The 16,680-nt window shown below is 30.3% G+C and overlaps 1 protein-coding gene across 1 annotated transcript in view; it reads right to left on the bottom strand.

The window, feature by feature from the left end:
• The window catches only part of LOC124366760 (cytochrome P450 4c21-like), a 32,831-nt gene extending 16,512 nt beyond the window's left edge, over positions 1 to 16,319 (bottom strand). The window contains exons 1-7 of the mRNA XM_046823361.1: positions 16,287 to 16,319; positions 11,507 to 11,700; positions 7,676 to 7,782; positions 6,184 to 6,274; positions 4,626 to 4,805; positions 2,864 to 2,930; positions 1,139 to 1,271 (exon numbers count right to left, since the gene is read on the bottom strand). Coding sequence (XP_046679317.1) covers positions 1,139 to 1,271; positions 2,864 to 2,930; positions 4,626 to 4,805; positions 6,184 to 6,274; positions 7,676 to 7,782; positions 11,507 to 11,687 — 759 coding nt within the window. The 5' untranslated portion in view covers positions 11,688 to 11,700; positions 16,287 to 16,319. The remainder of the gene's footprint in view (positions 1 to 1,138; positions 1,272 to 2,863; positions 2,931 to 4,625; positions 4,806 to 6,183; positions 6,275 to 7,675; positions 7,783 to 11,506; positions 11,701 to 16,286) is intronic.
• Between the last annotated feature and the right edge of the window lie 361 nt (positions 16,320 to 16,680).

Raw genomic sequence — 16,680 nt, 5'->3', positions numbered from 1 at the left:
GTAGAAGTGGGGGGAGAACTTCATGAATCACCCTGTATATTAGAGTATGCTTTTAACTTTATTTCAGTTATCGAAGAAACAAATACCCCTCTGTGCTTAGCATATCCCAATACAGGTAAATGCGTATTCTTTATCTTAAAATCACATTTATCATAACATTTTAATATAATAAATGTTGGCGAGTAGTGGCATGACGGTGAAGATAGAAACATGACTGCTTAATCTCCTAAATTAGGTTTCAGTATGTTTCCTGTTTCTTGCAATTGCTCTATTTTATAGGCATTTGCTACAAACAAATATTAAAATATTACATTTTTCAAACCGTTAAATAGGCTATCTGCAATATTCCCTTATGATATGCCAAGACTGCTCAAACAGTTGTTATTTAGTACAATAATGGTTTTACACCTAAAAAGTAGAACCAACTAATTGGATTCGAATGTATATTTTTGGGATATTAATAGTAAAAAAATAAACAAAAACTAAACTAAGTATAAGCATACTTAAGATATTATTCTATTTTTAGATTTGACCCTTTACAAAACAATGTATATACAGGCAAAATTATCAGGTATTATATAAATTTTATAAGTAAAAATAAAACGTACATTTTCGTTTCTTTAAAATGGAGTTTTAGTTTTTCAGTCACCTGTTTATTTAATGTTCACAAATAACATATTTTTGTTAATTTACGACAAACCTTTATTGTACTTTGCGTATCCTACAACTTACTTTCGAAATTATAAGCGTGGTAAAGTCCACTGTCAAGATCCCATAGGAAGGGATAAAGCTGGTAATATATATCAACCATATCACATTTGAAGAAGGGTTGGTTAGGTCTTTTTCCATAGTCTTCAATACTAAGGAATATCCACACTATCATAGCAATATTTTGACATTGCAGTTAGAAATGTAGCCCAGTCTGGATATCCATTGTAGCCCAGACTAAAGTGACACATCAGTTATTTGTTGTACCCAGAATATGTTCTACTGAAAGGTATAAACTGGTCTGAAGTAAACACGCCTTGGAACAAATAACTTTGCTACATCGATATCATCAGTTTTACTGCTACATCTATGTCTAATAATTTGTTCCTAAATCACTAATATTTGATTTCCCAGACCTAATATTACCTACCTTGTTGATTATGTCCATGAGATAATCGTACTTTTTGAAGATCTCCTTTAACTCTTTCCGGTACAATAATCTGAAGAGCCAGTCAACATGTAGCCAAACCTTGAATAGTCGCAAGATGAACATTCCTCCGACTCTGGCAACAAAATTTAAACAAAACTATTGAGATCTATCATTTCAAGAGATCTTTTGTATATAAGTTTAATAAAGTAAATACTTATATACTAATAAAATATTTCACATTCTTAAAGTTGTCTTCTTCTTCTTCATCAAAGGTACTAAACTAGTGACAACAATGATACAATACATTTCTATCCAATCTTTGTGCATCAATAAAACCATGCCGCAGACTTTAGGAACTATGCCTACTGGCCTGGAGTCTCTAGTACAAGAACTATTTGTTGTAATCTGCGGTCCTGAGTCACTGAGTCAATAAGTGAGATAAGCATTGACGTTACAGTATTGAAAGTTCGTTTAAAACGTCTGAGGTCCACGTTGTTTTCTAAAGCTTTTACCGTGAATCATTTAAAAACAAGACAATTAACGTAAACATAAACATGAATAAGCTATACATCAACCTGTACCAGTATATTAATAAGATATAACTTTCACTAATTATGTAGTGATATTTTTCACCTCAAATCTGATTAAACACAGCTTGACAATAAACATAAATGTGGATAAATATATGTATAAATCACCTAATTACCTCATTTTTCCGAGTTGTTGTATCTAATGACAACGTTTTCAGAAACGAGATAGACCTGTTCACAAGGATTTGAATAACCCAAAATAGGTTGGTAAAATATATCTAAGGAATAATTATATCCTAAATGACCCACCATTACGGCTAAAAGAGTTATAACACTATCACTGATTTCTCTTGCAAATGTTGTAATGTTTTATTCATTTAAATGTTATACTTACCAATATAACCATCTAACAATATAACTTAAGGTCTAGGTAGGAGAATACACGCACCCTCAGCGGAAGTACATTTTCTTCTAAGCGGAAGTGTATGCGTTGGGATATGCGCCACCCTCCAACAAAAGGTCATCATAAACATCTCTATATTTTGCACAAGAAGTATGTTTGCAAATTCAACCAATTCCTAAATCCTGTTTGATAAAAGATCGTAACACTATTACTGAGCAAACAGAGCAACTTATGCGAAATTAGTACAAAGTGTATACCATTCAATGCGAGTGTTGGCAAACATTTGGTCTTATGTGTAATCATGATGGGAACGACAAATCCCAGAATGATTAAATGTGTAAAGAAACTGAGAAAAATCATTCCACTTTTATCATATTACATAGTAACACATTTAGAATAAGTATCCATAACAAATCTTGAGAAATGAATTACCTATTTGATTTAAATATACACAAGACTTCATTTATATATAAATCTATGAGGGTCGATTTCCATCCAACGCATTTTGTCACTTGAAGCCTCACATAGTATTCTGACACAAGGTTAGTTGTCTACCAGGTGTTTGTAAGAAATATATGTTTATTATATGTATTTGTCCACAGATCTCAAGAACGAAATAAGACTTAAAATGATGAATACATCCTATCCAGCCTGTTACGCGACCTACCCTCTAGAATAAAACTAATGCTTCAGTAACTTTATTTGGCAATAACATGGCATAAGAAGTCTCAATCAATTGAGTATAAATATTACTATTAAATAAATATTACGTTGTATTCTGTAAAGTCTTACCTAGGTATTAAATATTTTACTTCCTTCTTTGTTTCGTCAGTATACCGGCTTTTTGAAATAACTGTTCCTGAAAAACATAAAAAATTCTAAAACTCTAACTGGGATTACCTCGTTAATAGAAAATATTATATTTTTAGTAATAAAGTAGTATATTTCACATCAACAAATGTGAAATGAACTAGGAATACTATGGTATGCATCTCTCTATTATTCCGGCCATAACTGGCAATATTAGCGTATAAATATTTACTTTTGGTTGCCATATTCAATAGTCCATCTTTTATTCTGGATATGTTCTTCATATAAAAATACTATCATTTGACATATTCAACATATTCTATCATTAATTAAATCATACAAAATGAAGTACAATACTTCAATCCATTGTAATTAAAAAGTTCAATTTACAAATCTACAACTTTCTCTTTGGAGATATTCTATGACAATATGAGTCGTACATGAAACTTGACATAAATATTTAAATTACGAAATGGTGAAATGTAATAAATAGAACTCTAAATTTGTCAGTTATGTAACTTATTGAAAGAGAACGTTTTACTGTAACACCCTTGAACATAATTAATTTGATGTGATATTTAACATAAAATTTCATTTGCAATCATACCTTTTTTTTATTATCCTGATGGAGCATTGAATCCATCATATTGAAGAAAATTTAATATTCCAACATAACGTATACACAAAATGTCTTTGGAGGTTCATCATAATCTAAAGCGAAATAGTCAGTTAATCCATTGCTTATCAATTTAAAATTCCTATGGTTATTAGGATTCTTCCTTCCTATGCTAATACATCGCTATTTTCTAAACACATTTTTAACTGCATATCATAAGAAGTTATGTAAATTGTTAAGGATCACCAATAGTACATTTATAAATGGACGTATGGAGCTGAAGAAATATTTAGTACCACACGTCTATTTAGAAATGTACTATTAATAATTTACTACTAATACTAATACTAAATATTTCTTCACCATTTTTCCAGAATTGTATTAATGAAATTTTACTGAAGGTGCTATAAAGTGGTGTTGTTTCGGACACTTAATTGTAGAATATCTTTAGCAAATTATTTTACAATTAAATCCCTCATAAAATTGTAGTATTTAAATGATTCATTGTGTGGAGCGTTTATAGTACCGGAACTAATTATTAAGTGACGTAGATAAATTTTTCAGTGTCTGAATGTTATTTCTTACCACAATGAAAGAATTATTCCACATACAGCAACTAACCAAAACATCAAGATAGTGATTTCAAATTCTTTAAATAAAATCTCTTTATTATACCTAGTTTTCTGAAACAATGGTGCAGTGTATACATACAAAAGTTTTCATTATACTCGCTAATTACTAATATTTCAGAGCAAGTTACTTAGGGACAGTCCATCAATCGAATATACAACCTTTGCGTATCTTAATAAGTCAAGAAAACATTAAAAAGATTTTAAACGCATGTTCTTGTATAATATAATAACTAAAATTATTAGACACAACAGGGCGTTTTTTTAAAATAGAATCGGGGTTTCTTTGTCCGCACATTGCCTTACATTGTTATAAAAGTCCTATAGACCTTAAACTTGTTACATATGTTTAACTTTGTCTAATGAAATCTATTTTCAGTTCAAAAGTTAAAAATACCTTTTGAAATGAAATGCCAGCTTTTTATGCCTGAATTATTATATAAATCTCACCAATATCTAAAGAAACTATTAAATTATATAATAAAACATAAAAACATACTCGTTGTAGCATCCAAAGCTAAGTCAAAAATATCGTCTGAGTGATCAGATGGTGCAGTGCTGGCAGCAAACCTTTCTGTCAACTTTCTCCCGACGTCATTGAACACCGGAAGGAAGTTTTCCACATTAGAAGCGTGCATAACGGGGTTTATCAGCTTTCTGTATTTCTTCCATATATGAGCTGTAATATATGATAAATATTCTTTATAATCCTCATTTTGTAACAAAATAATTATATGAAAATAATAAACTGTTGGTTTTGACGTTTTCATAATATAGACACTTGGAGTGGCTCCATAACCTTACCATGAATGTTTTGTCTCATACGAGGTCTATACAGTCCAACCATGCTATACGTTTTATCTATGTCGTAAATAAGCTTTTAAATATTTCATTCTTTGCAAGAAGTATATCGAATAAAAATTTCGATTAAAATAGGGTAAAATATACATTTTTAAAGATATAATTCAACTAAATGGAGTATTATAAAAGAAAAAGTTCCTAAAAAGTTGAGTTAAATGCAAAAATTTTTACATCTCTATAAATTAAAACAAATTACATTACTCGATGAAAAAACACAAATTCATATAATAATTTGATCAAAATTGGTTTTTATAACAATTTAGAACAAAAGCTTAACATAAAGAAGTGCAGAACTATACCTATACTTTGTTTTGATTAAAAATATATAACACAATTTTGTAAATGATCTACAGTTTTATTAAAATGTATGAAACTCATTCATATTCAACATAAAATATCATAAAATTAGTTCGTTTTTTATTTGGATCTACATTAAATTGATTGAGGTAAAAGTTTTCTTCTAATGAGGATGGTCACCATTGACAAAACTTATTTCGGTTATTTTTACTGGGTAACAAACTAAATCAGGATATATACCAATATTTCCTTTGTACCAAGTTCAGTCTGAATATATTAGAATTACGGTATTTATTGGGTTCACAATTCCGCAAAGTTGTGTCCGATTTAAATTTATTTACGTCCACTAATTAGAAATCGTAATAACTAGTAAAAACACTTATTGTCAAAACTTATTTAGAAGTACAATTAATTTAAGATTTCCAAGACACTTTTTTACTTCTTTTCGCAAAAGAACTGGAGAGGTATTGAGAAAATTAGAAGCATACAACATAATTATAAAAAATACCCTAAATAGTAAAAAATATTAAAACTATGGTTCTACGTCAGGGTTTCGTCGAGTTAAATATTTTGCTTCGCGAATAGCCGCTATTAAAGAAATATTTTATTGTATTGGTTAGTACGAATTCTTCCAAAATATTTCTTTGCGAAAATATTTTATGATGTAATTGGGGTCAGATATTTATAAATAATTTTCATGGAAACCTTAACATCACTATCTTTAGATAGGTTGGGTTTTATTATCACACCTTACAAACATTTTTGACGATAAATTTTCACTTCCTAAGAATCCTTTAAACATCAAATAAATATAAACATTCTATATGAATGAACATTCACTACAGTTAGAATGAAAGCTTACATGAAAATAGTAACAATTGGTGCACGGCTTAACTTACCTGGAGCTGAAAGAAGGCCGTTGCCCAAAAATGTTCTAAACAGTGAATACATATCATCTCTTTCTATCGTACCAGAGCTATTAAGAATGATCTGAAACAGATAAAACATTTAATGGTTATAATTATATATGTATTCACATTTTTGTTCAATGAGATTGGTTTTATAGCAGTACTTAAATAAAAATTTTGGTAAACTAGTAAGTGGGCTACAACGTAAGGTCCACTGAACTAAAATACTGTCTTTGAATTTTGACATTTACTCTAGTGTATTATATTATATTTTACTCTATGAATGAAAGTGTGATAAAATCCTACATTACTTTAGACATGTTTTTATAAATTACTTTATCTACCTTTCTTATGGTTACTCATAAGACCAATAATAAAGACCTACTAATGATACTATAGAGTTAAACTCACTACCATAAAACTCACATTCATCATATGTAAATTCCTGCAAAGTTTCAAGTCTAATAGGTCAGTTGGTTTTAGAGATATTGTCCTAACGGACAAACGAACAGATAGGTAGACTGACGCAAAGGAATTTTTTCAGCTCATGAGTGAGAGGCTTCGTTAAAGCTCAGCCTATCTTACAGGTAAAAAAAACTAATATATATTTCCTTGACAAACTTTTACTATTTCACTTCTTTAAAAGTAACCTACTAATGTGACCAACAGGTTTGGTCCTATTTGCAATGTTAAACAATATTGACAGATGACTTTTTACTCCGGTCACCGTCAATGTAAAGATTCAATATTCAAAAGTTTACGAATATAATGATTTCACCGAAACTAAACAAATATACTCTGCAAATTATTTTTCTTAAATCTAGTAATAATAATGAGTAGCCTGACTAAAAATATTTCACTAATCTGCTAAAATTTCAAAAACTCAAATGGTTGAAAGTTTATTTTGTAAAGTTATTGTGTTAATTTAAACTAATTACTTGCATCTATAGTATATTAAACAGAGTATACTTTACTCATGAGAGTTTTAAATGTGTTAACTAATGATATCTTTTTCAAATTTTAGTTGGCAATGAATAGTTTTTAGATGTTTTAACGTTTTAAGCTTCGGCATAGTTTCATGTATCCCGTTTGTAACATATGTAATTACAAACTTGTACTAACCATTCCATGTTTTTGTCATGTATTTTATACAACTGTACACATATATGAAGCAGACATGCGGTATTTAGTATACCTCCACAAATATTAGCTAATGATATTTTTCTGAACAAGATGAATAATTAGTCTGAATTTCTTGAAAATCAGGTTTCTTAATTCTAGGAATTACTCGAAACACGTGCCACATATAGCTAAAAAATGTCTAATTTCGTTCAATATGCGTAGTTTAAAAACAATAAACGTTTACTCGTAAAACAATTTATATATAACAAAAGAACAATCCTCACAAAATAGAAACAAACATGAAATTGTGGGATTATAACACGAATATAAGAGTTGATAAGCGAATTCATTGCAAATTTACCTGAGCATTAGCAGGATCTTTTACAACGAAAAGAGGAAATGGCCCGACCCATATGCAGAATAGGCCCTTGAACTTTTCCACGCTCCTAAATATATTCTTTGACGAACCTGCAACAATAAATAGAGACCTAAATTATAATCATGTAAAAATATAGAAAGCGGAAACAAGGAATAAAGTTCGAAGCAAATTATCGAAACCGAATATCTATGATGGATAAACAATATAGCCTACTACTATCAACAATCATTGTATATAAAATATCATGATATGCCGTATTAACATACGATACACTTTCCCCAAATCTAGGTATAAAATACAATCTAATTGAATAAAATCCCACTATAAAGCAGACAAATATTATTACAGTTAGGTTTTAGTATTAACAAAATGGTAGAAAACGCAACTGTTTTCACTATTTGTTAAAGTCAAGAGGGCATAAACGCTCACTTTTTTATTTTATCTGGACTATTTTTTTATGTATTTTCATAAAATGAAGAGGGATGTTAAAATGTAAAACAATGCAGGTTTCAACCAATATGGGCTACCTAAACAGAAATAATTAATTTTGATTACATTCAAAATAGTTGATTAACATCAACCTAGTAATTTGATTTAAACCTTATAAGACGGATTCCCTCGTAAAACACACTAGAATTCCATTATAAATTGCCTGGCAAATATTTAGGAAACCCTTATCACACTTCTCTTTACGCTACCAGTAGTTTAGTTCATGATTTTTGGTCACACCTAGATCATTAGATACTATAAACCAAGTTGCTTATTTGAAAAACATTACAAATTAGGTGTTTCTAGTTTTTCTTTAACAGTCCGGACGTAGTACATCTACACTGTGAATTGTTCATAATGGATGGGTTCTTTCCCTTTATATTAACAAATATACGAAAACTGTCGAGCGCTCAAAGAAATAAAACATTTCCCATTGCATAGAAACGAAACTAGACCACTGCTTGCTCCTCACTTGAGTAATATGTAGCGTGTTATCCCTTTAGTAAAACATTTTTAAAGAATATTAAAATAATATATAACTAAGGCTCGTAGTAATAATTTCTATTTTATAAAATCCATCATGCACGTTTGTGTTTCTGTATTGTTGAAATTCGTTTACCTAAACTAATCTGGTCTGCAGCTGATGACTGAGTTGACCGTATAACTGGCCATACAAAGGTGTCTTCTCATTTGGAGGTCAAAGATCTGACATATACCTATAAATGCCTTGTTCCTTAAATTTTAAGGAGTATTGTAAGGTATATCCTTGATACATACTGAAAGTTACGAAAAAGAACTATTTTTAATTGAATGTCAACGATTTAAAATTAAGTTTTGAAATGGAGTATTTGTTCTTGGCTAAGGTAGCCGTATTAGAGTTCATTGTCGTTAACACGAGTTCTTACTGACTCACAGGAATAAGACTTATCATAACGATAGGACACCTAACATTTTGGTAATATTCATTAACCTGTTCACCTCCTTTGTAAATTGTTCTTAATATCACTGTGCTGTACTTCGATCCTAAATCCTCTTCCTCGGCTCCGTGGTCTTCTGTCAATACCATCTAATTCAATGTGTATAAAATACAATACTAACGCCAATAAACATTGAAATACGAACTGTTTTTTAAATTATCCTTAACTACATTCCCTCTGTTACACAGTGTCTCTAAATACTAATACACGAACTCACGGTCTATATATTTTAATTAGCGGAACACTAAAATTTAAGAATAATAATGTGCGTACCCAATATTTATATCAGCTTTAGTTCTCACCAGCTTGTATATTAATTAATAAAACCACTGTAGTGATACAAAGTTACCTTTGTGCATGTGACTAAAGTTCAGGCTTGTTATTCAACAATGTCTTGTACTGGATTAACAGTTCTTTATTAATATTTTGTTATTGTTGATTTATATATTTTATAAATCTTGATTTGTTTATGATTTTTTTCTTTTTTATGGAGGTTTCTTCAACTCTAGAGGAGCCCTGGAATTTTGTCATACGTTTAATATATCCCAACGTCCTTGGCACTCAAGCTTTATAATGTGAGATTGGCAGCACAGACTGATTTCAGAATTCAGCACAGTTTTAATTCTTTTATTTAATAAGTAATTTTATGTTCAATGTGCACTGTTTAAGTTAAACTATAATGCTTTACTTGTAAACACTGTTTACAGCATTATCACTGTAATTAGACAATTTCCTAAATATACGTTCTGATGTGTATGGCCCAAGTAACTGTGACTAACCTAGCAATCATCTGAGCAAACGTGCAGTGACAGTGATTGGCAGTGGGCAAAGTGGAGGGGTGCTGACGTCATTAGCGTTACAACCGGAAGCAGTGACCTGCATACCAGCGGAAACTGTCTACCAGAAGCACTAAGATTCTCCAAATTGACAAACCGACGATCTGGCACCTGCATTTCTGTAGATACCGTTACCACACTCTGGAGCTTCTATGCTGCATCCGTTTTATTGTACCTTCAACTTTTGTTCGATACTGTTATCTAATTTCATATTGATTTATACTTCTGTTATTGTTATGTATTAGTATTGGCACTGCTCTTGATTGTTGCCTTTCTTTCCATATGGACTATTATTCTGTTTTAAGTGTATGTCATTTTAACTGTATATAATTAAAATCTATTTACTGTGGATTTATTCTCCAAGAATTATTGTTTAAATCGTATTTTGTTGCCAGAGAATTTTGTTTGAATTTCATTTCAAAAAACGTTAAGTGGTGAAATTCAGTAACCTATTTACTACGTATGGTACAAAAAGTAATTCCATTCAGCTAACAAGGAATGGATTGTGCCTTTTTCAAATTTTATTACACCTAAAATAAACCTAAGTATTCCATAAAAAAGTAACATTTCACTCAAAGAATCTTATATAAATAATTATGATAGTACTTTTCAATCTCTCTGGAAATTTAACAATCTTGAGGAGCCCCAGGAATCAGCATTTCCCCTTTACCTTTTCCATATATTCGTAAACGACCTTTCACGGACCGATGACACTATTGGTCTCAAACCAAAGTAGCCATGAGCTCAATGAATAGTTACAGACAACGTTTGAGGTGGCAGAGGTTTGGTTTTTATGAAACGGTTTAAATCTGAACATAGAATAAAGTTAACTCATAAGGTTTTCCACGAAAACAAATCAAATTTAATCACCTGCACCTGCACTTGTAGTTCTTGTGGTGTCGTTGGAGAGGTTCTTATGGGTCGTACTGCATGGTACCTTGAAGTATAAGAATCATGTAGCACTAGTGGCTTGAAAATTAAGCTTTTTTGCTTTGAGATGATGGTTATATCTTGTCATAAATCCTGAGACTTTATTGATTTGCAAAAGCCCCATTCTCATAATAATAGCATTATAGACCAGAAGTGCATACAACTTTGTTTTATACTTAGACCTACTTTTTAAGAAATTTATCATCGGGTAGCATAAATTTCACTATGTATAGATTACATAAAAGTGTAAAGGGTAATGTTTTAGATGGTGGCAGGTAATTCTTTTAATACTTCGGTTTCATGTAATATTTAAATAAGAAGTACCAGTAATATGTTAATGATTTATTTTTAAATCTCTAATTCTCTTCATTGTTTTACTCTTTCCGTATAATATTAATGGATATTTTCTTAGGCTATTGGATCAGTCCCTATTACTTTCACATGTCAGAACTATACACTTTAGTTATTTAATTAAATCATATTTTTCATCTCTATTAATTAAATGTACACTTATACAAAAATAAATATTTGGATAACCCAGTTAGGGTTCTTCATTTAACTTTACAATTGAGGATACTCACTGAATCTGTCACTAGAGGAGAGAAGCAAGGGGATGTTTCCCAGCAAAGGTAATGTCGGAGGACAAGGCAGCTGGGAAGCGGTTGCCAGGATATGTCTGTAGCGCCACCGGAACTGTAGGTAGACTACTAGCAGGATTAGAACGAGCACGAGAAGCACTGCAGGAAACCATGGCATTGTCATGGTAGAGTCAATGCTGGATCAAATCAGAATTACTCATTAGTTTCATCCAACTTTAAATTTAAACTTACGTAAAATGTTAAGACAATGGCAGTAGCAAAGATAAGTTATTGGCAATTCCGTTATATCAAAGTTCCTTCATCAAAACTCATTAGTAAGTTACTTGAAATTCGATGTTTAAATTTTTAAAAAAGCAACAACAAAAAATGTATTATCGAGACGCATTAATTTCTCAAAAAACTACATTTTATTTTTAATGGATTCTGGTAGGTTTGTTCATCTGTAATCAGAAACTTACTCTTGTATGCGCTACCGATAGTCTGAAATGACTCTTCCAAATCCCTAATTCTATACTGTGCGATTTTTTATATTTATAATTCCCTTTATTGCAAGAATTCTTGTTTCCTAAACTTATTTTTATTTTATATTCAAATCCAGTTTAACACATTTGTTTTATTTCAAATCTTCTTGATAACAAGGTCAAAAAGGAATACATGAAAAATAATGTCCTTACTTTAAAATTATATTTATTAATCTAGTTTTAACCAAAACAGTACGATCGCGATAAGTTTACTAACATCGGAAATTGGACCTGATTTATAGAAAGCGCACATTCAAATCCTGTCTGTGACAGTATCACTGTTCAACAGTACCTTAGACCTTACATTGTTTTGACACTTTCCTTTATTCTGTTTAATAAGATCCATGGACATTCTAATTTCCCGTTAGGATAAGCATAATATGGGTTAAAAGGGGATTCGCCTATCCAAATATAAATTTTTTGCAAAAGAAGTAGTACCTATTTGTAATAGTTTTAACCACTTTTATACCAATCACTTCACGTAATCTGTTAGTCTCTCAGCTGCACACTGAATAATGGGTGCAGATTCACGTCAGTTCGTGCTTTTATAGCAATCTTTGAAAGAGGTAAGATAATTTTACATTCTGCAAACAATATTATTATATACCGAAATTGAATACAACGTTGTTTTACTCTTAGAAGTATGTTTCATGAAACGCAGCAATGGCTATAAATTAAATAATTATGAAAGCGACTGTGGGAGTTCAGGTAATTCTTTTTATAATTCCGCTTAGTGCAGTATTCAAATAATAAGTTCTAGTACTAAATAATCGATTTAAAAAATATTTATTTTCTTGTTTGTACTGCTTCCGTCTAATATGGATGTTTCCCTACGCCATAGAATCAGTGCTTTACTTTCTCATTTCGGAAACATAAGTTTTTGTTCTATAGGTAAATAATATTTTTATCTCCATCTTAAAACTTAACTTTAAATATAAATTAAAGTTAAATACTTTAAGTTTAACAACAACAAATATAAATATTGGTTATATATTGTAACATGCAGTGATCTTCAGCCTTTCTTCAATTAACCTGTGGTTACATTTAAATTAATCCAAATATCTATTTACTAAATAAAAAGAACATTGGCAGCAAAGAAATCATCCCAATGACTCATATCATATTAAAATTAAGTGGATAATATTAAAATTGTAGAATACTTAAGTGATAATATTATTTCAAGTAATATATTACTCTAATTATTACTCTTATAAGTACAAAGAAACTAATCTGTTTTTTCTCTTATTAGAATGCAAATACAAAAACCACGTCGGGGCTTAAACAAAAATATGTTTATAGAATTTGTTAATGACCCATATGCAAGGAAGTTTATCTACAGTTAGCATTAACGACATTTCAGCATTATTGGTAAAATACAGCTCTTTTATCAAACTTGGAATCCCCACTACATTGCATAGTTAAAATCATCTGATGTAATATTATAATATGACCCAGTATTTCGAGATCGATAGTTATGTTCCGAAAATACAGAATGTCCATAAATTACCCTACAAAACTTCACCATTTGATTTTGCAGGACAAAACTAGTAAGAAATGTAATGTAAAATATTACTATATGTCTTACCTTGCATATTTTACAATCCGTCTATCTAGTTATATTTTAGGAGAAAATAGTATAGTTCAATTACATAAGTATATGAAGTTAAACCTTTTGCAATACTTTTAGTATAATTTATTGATGCTTTTTTGAAAAATGTTTTAAGCATAGTTCTATCGGGCATCAAAATGGCGACCATATTAAATATTCAAACTATGAACATTCAAAACAAAATATTTCAATAAAATTTATAATAATAATAAAATATGGGTTACTTTAACTGGAAATGTTGATACCAAGCTTATTTCTCTATAACTAATAATAACTGACCAGTATAGGTTCGACTAAATGTTATGTCTTACTTAAAATACACATAAATATATTAATGCAATTTAACTATTGTTTCCTAATCATCTGATTGTTCCATTTATTTCATAAGATTACTAGATAATTGTTGTCATTGTGTACATTCTTTATACATTTTTATGCAATGCATACGTATTTTCCTAATCGATCTTTAAATTTGGTTTTATTTGTTTATTTCTTTTATTCATAATAATTAGGAGTATATAAGTATATTCCTTTTCTACCTGCTAAATCAAATCATGAAGTATGATATAGTGGTTTATTTAACACTCTGTATATATTACGTTTTCTCAAGGTATATTGTTTACGTGAATCGAATCTAAAAGTCGGTTATCTAATATATGAGATCTTTAGATAAGGATTAAAGGACTAACTTCTGAATTTAAAAAAATCAAGATTTGTGCAAAAATATATAATTATTTATCACAGGTTAAACTTTTATTTTCCAGCTTTTTAATTAACTGAATAGCTTCATCACAAAGTTATGTATCTGATTGTGTGTGAACATGGTGTAAGAATGTAGTCACGCATAGTGTTTGTTTAAACATTCATTTAATTATGTTCTACCTGCATCCTTACTCATGGAACATAATGATTCCTTGACAAACGTGTAATTTCTTACCAATTTAAATTTTTCTTGGATTTATAATCATTGTTACAGATTTATAACTATTTTACTTAGTACGTACTATTGAGTGTAGTATACCATATTTAGTTATTAAAGACTTAAGAATTTTAAAACCATACATTTATCGTATGCTATGCATATCTTTATTATTATGCTTAACTCTAATACTATGCGAGGTGAATCTTAAATTTCAGCGGAACTTTGCTTAACCTTTTAGAATAGAGAATTTTATCGGTAGTTATAAATCTATAATAATGATTATAAACCCAAGAAAACTTTAAATTGGTAAAAAATGTATATATATATATATATAATTTATATTTATATATAACAGTACCCGAAGTGGTGTTACTTACGACGTTTACTTAGAGATACAATGTGCGCATAAAGTCATGTTATACTTTTAAATAACATTATACGAAAGTATATACAGCCCAAGAGTGAGAGTAACATAGGATTCAATGGTAATTTAATCAAATTTGCGTCAGTTTATCTGAGCTCAACATGAGCATCATGAATCGCCCTATAGACGTCCAAGCAAACTTAGATTACCTCAAATATTTTGATTAGAACTTCTAGGGGTAACTGATTCAGTCGCAACTCTGATTTGTTGCTTTACGTGTTCAATATACGAACGTCACGACAATTCCCATTTATAAACAAGCGTAAGCCTCAAAACAAAAAACAAATCGGTTTATAAAATTATTATTTAATCAATTTCCATACAGAATAACAACAGCAAAGTCATAACTCTTTAAACTGTCATCTGGCTTCAGAGCATGCAATAGTTGGGGTTTTAAACCACTAAAGTTTTTTTAAGCTTTTGTAAACTCACGTCCATGTTACCGCTCAGACATTTTTGTACGTATTACAAAACTATTTTGAATATTTTAAACGGTTTGATATTTTGTTTTTAGCTTTACCTGCCCGCTTTGTGTCCAATATCGTGTCTGTTTCTTTGAACTTCTTAACTCATAAAAAAATGCTGCATCTGTCCGAAGGGTATTGCTGAAATACTTGACGATACTCACGCTGCTCTGAAATCACAGTATAAAACTTTGCTACTCGCAAAATATACTCAACTTTTACAAATTTGCTATTATGGCTCTAAGCGTAATAAAGTTAGACACAGATGAGAACAGTTCGTAACGTAGCTAATTAAAACAAAACCTTACGAACAACTGTTTTAATACATTTATTTCATAGACCTGCGGTAGAATCATAGAGTATCTACAATTAATTATAAGTGTGGCCTGACTTTGTGGACACACTATCGTACATCCGATAGGATTCAGACTTTACATGGTTTGATTTCATGATTTATTATTTAATATTCTATCTGCAGCCAAACAATGTGATGCGCAACGATTGTTAGATTATTCAACTGAGTGATAATAATCTAATGCTCAAGGTATTATATGTATATGTTTTATGCAGTCCATAATCTACTTATCTTTATGAATCCTTCTAGAAAATTTGGGATACATGTATTAACGTTTAGACGAAAATTTACACAAGTCAGAACGGCCTTATAACGTAATCGTATCAGCTAATGTCAAACCAAATATGTCAACAGAATTTACCGATTTTTCACGACTCTAAAATACGGTATATATACTCGAGTTATTGATTAAATGGTTATCCGTTTCATAGTCACAAAAAGAATAAGTATATGTACTCCATACCAACCTCTGCCAGGTGAATCGTGTGATCGCAAAAAGACTGGTCCTCACACTGAAGTTTCGGCATAGTCAAGGTTCTCGGGCATGAAGGTCTATTGTTTGGTTTTTTATGTTGGGAAAATTAAACCTGTTCATCTGATCGTTCATTGATACCATTCATCTTAGTATCCGTGCCATCTTTGTTTGGAAAGAGTAATGCACGGCTAAAGGCAGTTAAAAACTATTAGACATAAGATTAAAATACAGTCTCAATGTCTTAGTTTTGTAATGGTTAGAGATATAAAAGAATGTTAAAGGAGATAGTTGTTCAATAGTGTAGGGCCTTTAATTTGAAATGGAAGGGCTACCAGAAATTTTTCCATTATATCTTGACAAAAAACTTTTATTTTAGAGTGGAAAGT

This window comes from Homalodisca vitripennis, chromosome 7 (assembly GCF_021130785.1).
Source record: "Homalodisca vitripennis isolate AUS2020 chromosome 7, UT_GWSS_2.1, whole genome shotgun sequence".
NCBI classification, from domain to species: domain Eukaryota; kingdom Metazoa; phylum Arthropoda; class Insecta; order Hemiptera; family Cicadellidae; genus Homalodisca; species Homalodisca vitripennis.
The sequence above is the reverse complement of the archived record's forward strand: the minus strand, read 5'-3'. Positions and strand labels throughout refer to the sequence as shown.